The following is a 3,643-nucleotide window of genomic DNA, read 5'->3' as shown; positions in this document are numbered from 1 at the left end:
TGGTGGTTGCTTTTTATACAAGTATGCGCTAAACATACTTAATTTTCTATTGCAGGAGATAATGAAGGGATATTCTGCAAGCGGCACCCAGACCATGGGGTAAAAGGCATAATAGATGATTTTATTTTATTTCTTAGCTTAGATTAAGGTATGAATAAAAATGTTCCACGAAATTGGGATAACTAGTTGATTTAATGATCCTCTTGTATCAATCTTATGTATGTAACTCAGATTGTATTTCTGAATTTCAGTTAATAAAAGCTTTATGATTTATTCAACCTATATCCTCGAGTTTTGATTGATAGGTGCATAATCACAAGACTGAATGTGAACTAGAAGAATCTGAAAAAGAGCAGAACTAGTTTGTTGACATTTTATTATATTAAAAATGTATTATTGCATCGTAGTGTCGAGTACGGTAAGCAACAACATATACAAGGGTTGCTAGACTCAAATTTATGTGTTGCTCCGTTGCAACACTCCTATTACCAATTGAGTAATATGCGTTTAATTGTACCATAGCAACACCCAAAAACACAACACATTATTATCCGTTGGCAAAGGCATTAGCAACGCCTATATTTTCATTTAGATACAGATATATCTGTTGGTAAAGGCACTAGCAACACATTATTTTCAGGACTGACGGTATGTAAGCCTGCTCGTATGGGTGACTAGAGACGCGTGGAAATGGGTTTCTCGTCCACCGGCCACAAATTCACCTCATGGATGAAGCCGCTGGCCTCATGGTTGTGCTATGCTTCCTAGGCCAGACCTGGGCTCGTGTATGGCATAAATCGCCAAAGCTAGGCCCGTTTGCAAACAAGCACTAATCCGCCATCAGCCATTCTCTCATGTAGTAGGGAAAAAAGCCTTCCAAAAGCGAACAACCACCATTTCGAAAGTCAATGTTAGCTCTCCCAGATGTGGCTGTATGGAAGTATGCACATAGTGGGGTTCGGTGACACTCGAAAAGAGGCTCTCGTCTACATTTCATATGGTCACTTCAAGGGTAAAGGCACGTTCCACATGGATTTGTGCCGTGGTTCTTTGACCTTGTCGGGTTTCTCTTGGAGGGAATAGTTGGCAGGTATCATACATGGCCTTCTCGCACACGAGCTCAACTACAAAGGTTAGTATATTATTCATAGTTTAAAGGAGTTGCTTGCATATTGTTAGGTGTTTCTATCAGATGTGGTCTTATTGAATAACTAGCTCTAGCTCTCCTAACAGCCCCTTTGTAACAACATCACATCTGTCGATAAGTAAAATAAAACCGGAGATAATTAGAAATATAATACATTCTGTATTGATGGGCCAGTGGGCCAAATGCTTGAATAAAAGGTAATTGAAGTGGAGGTATATTCTGAATTAAATTTGATAAGAGATTAACATGACTAAGCTCAAGTATACAACAACAGAAACACACAAAGATATGTTGGTAGAAAGATGAAATATATTTATTACATGCTAGGTAGATGACATCTCTTGTAGCTTACCATGACCTTTCCTTTGGGCTCAGGGAGAAACTTGCTCCAGTCTGGCTTCGGAAAAGAAGAAATCAGCTCCAGTTCAAAATTCCTCAGCAAATGGCTAAATATAATTTTAATTTGCATGTAAGCATAAGCTTCACCACCACATGCATGCCTTCCACCACCGAAAGACGTGTAAGCGAATTTTCCACCAGCTTTGTCCTCCTCTCTCCCAGGACGAAACCGATCGGGGTCATACACCATAGGATCCTTGTATATGTGTGCCAACCTATTGTTTACCATTACAAGGTTTACTAAGGTGTCACCTCTTGGGATGACATATTCATGGCCCTCCTTTGTACGCACAGTGGTGTCCTTCTTTACCTGGCGGACCAACGTTGGTAGAGCAGGGTGCATCCTTGCCGCCTCCTTGATGCAACTATGCAGGGTGACCATCTCTGACAAAATATTATAGTCTATGTTGCCATTGTATTTTTTAATTATCTGCTTTTGCTCTTCTAAAGCAGCATCAAAGTACTTTGCATGGCTCAAAAGGCAAGCCCCAGTCCATGTGGTTGTCATTGCGCTTGTGTGTTTTCCGGCAAAGATCAAGCCAAGCATCATCCCACTGACCTCTTCTACGGTTGTGCCACGGCCTCCTTTATATGTTGAATCTATAAACCTTTGGAGCACATCATCCTCGACACGATTCAAGATCTTACGTGACCTCACAACCTCAGAAATAATCCCTTTAAGCCTTATCCGTGCCCTATCACGCCGGCGGTTCACAGGAATGGGGATGTACGGGAACATGAAACTGGCAAAGTTCACACCTTCCTCAATTTCATGAAACAATGTGCAGAACTCTCCAAACATCTTCTCTCGAACCTCTTTTCCAACAAGGCATCGACTTGAGATCAACATTAGCAACTCCTCAAATTCATATTTCAGATCAACAACACCTTGTTCTCCCCATTTTGCAAAGTAGTTCTGCGGAAAACAAAACATTATTACCTCACGAGTCAATTCAAATGTAACGTACAAAACATATATGTGCTGCAGATTCCTTGACACCACATCATTAAACACAAGTACACCACATGCTTTTAAAGGAAACTATGATAGTGTTTGCCCCAAGCTTAAATTAAATGACGACAAAAAATTCTAATGGTGTACAATTTTCTAGGCCTAGTAAAGATATGATGTGTGTACATGTTCAGATATCTTAAATATTATTGAGTGTTAATTTGGAATCTATATATTTAAGTAAGATCTTTTGTAGAATAGTATACATATATTGTGAGACTCAATTTAAAAAGTTCATATATATAGTGTCCCTATGCATAAAATTTAATGCAATTATACATTTGCCCAGTCTCCCTTGTTTTGCTCTATTTTTGCATGCCAAAAGTATTATATTGTGAAAATGCAGTTTATTTCTCCGGCATGCATGTATGCATGTCAATAAATCGACTGATCCATATGGCATTGTGTGTGTGAATCTACATAGATATATTGACTTCTAAGGGAAACATACATTAGTATGACCATTTATTAGTATATTTATTTTAACAATTGAAAGTAGTTCAGCATGGAATACATGAACATCTGAATTTATGCTTGTGAGGAGAAATGTAATAATAAAATGACCAAGGTGCTAAAAACAGATAGACACGGTGGGTTAATTTGTTATTCACCTCCACTTCCTGAACCATTGGATCAACATAGCTTCTGAGTTGTGCTGGCCTCAGAGACTCAACAAAGAAGCGAGTCTGCTCCATTCGAGTAGCATAATCTACTGCGAAGCCCATCTCTCTCCCAAACATGGGAACGGTGAACTCAAATAAATTTCCTTGGGTAACTTCTGATTCTAAGCCTTGGAAGAAAACACCAGAGGCCTCCTGTCCAACTAAGAAAGTTGTCCTTTTCCAAAGAAAACTGACAGTGAAAGCACTCCCAAGTTTGTTATACAAATACTGCATTGTAGCTTCAGGGCCCTTTGTAAAGAGAGTAGGAAAGAGTCCCAAAAGAGAAATACCCTTCACCTCAGGCGGAGGTGCTAGTGTAGAAACATAATCAATGGTATTTCTCATATTCGCAACCTTGGCGAGAACTGCAGTGATTAGAAAAAGCCCTATGGTAAACCAAAGAGCACCAATTGTCAACTCCAT

General features: G+C 39.4%; 1 protein-coding gene across 1 annotated transcript; it reads right to left on the bottom strand.

The window, feature by feature from the left end:
• Window positions 1-1,463: 1,463 nt before the first annotated feature.
• LOC124670963 (obtusifoliol 14-alpha demethylase-like) lies at window positions 1,464-3,643 on the bottom strand. The gene is made up of 2 exons (XM_047207419.1): window positions 3,170-3,643; window positions 1,464-2,462 (listed from the first exon to the last, which is right to left on the bottom strand). Exons 1-2 carry the CDS (start codon window positions 3,641-3,643, stop codon window positions 1,464-1,466), a joined length of 1,473 nt encoding a protein of 490 aa, XP_047063375.1.

The sequence above is a fragment of the Lolium rigidum genome, chromosome 7 (genome assembly GCF_022539505.1).
Source record: "Lolium rigidum isolate FL_2022 chromosome 7, APGP_CSIRO_Lrig_0.1, whole genome shotgun sequence".
Taxonomy (NCBI): domain Eukaryota; kingdom Viridiplantae; phylum Streptophyta; class Magnoliopsida; order Poales; family Poaceae; genus Lolium; species Lolium rigidum.
The sequence above is the reverse complement of the archived record's forward strand: the minus strand, read 5'-3'. Positions and strand labels throughout refer to the sequence as shown.

Bases quoted from the DNA above. Each gene is read 5' to 3' on its own strand.
- LOC124670963 (XM_047207419.1), bottom strand. From the start codon at position 3,643: ATGGAGTTGACAATTGGTGCTCTTTGGTTTACCATAGGGCTTTTTCTA. The intron at 2,463-3,169 runs GTGAATAACAAA...TGTTTTCCGCAG, and splicing joins CAATGGTTCAGGAAGTGGAG to AACTACTTTGCAAAATGGGG.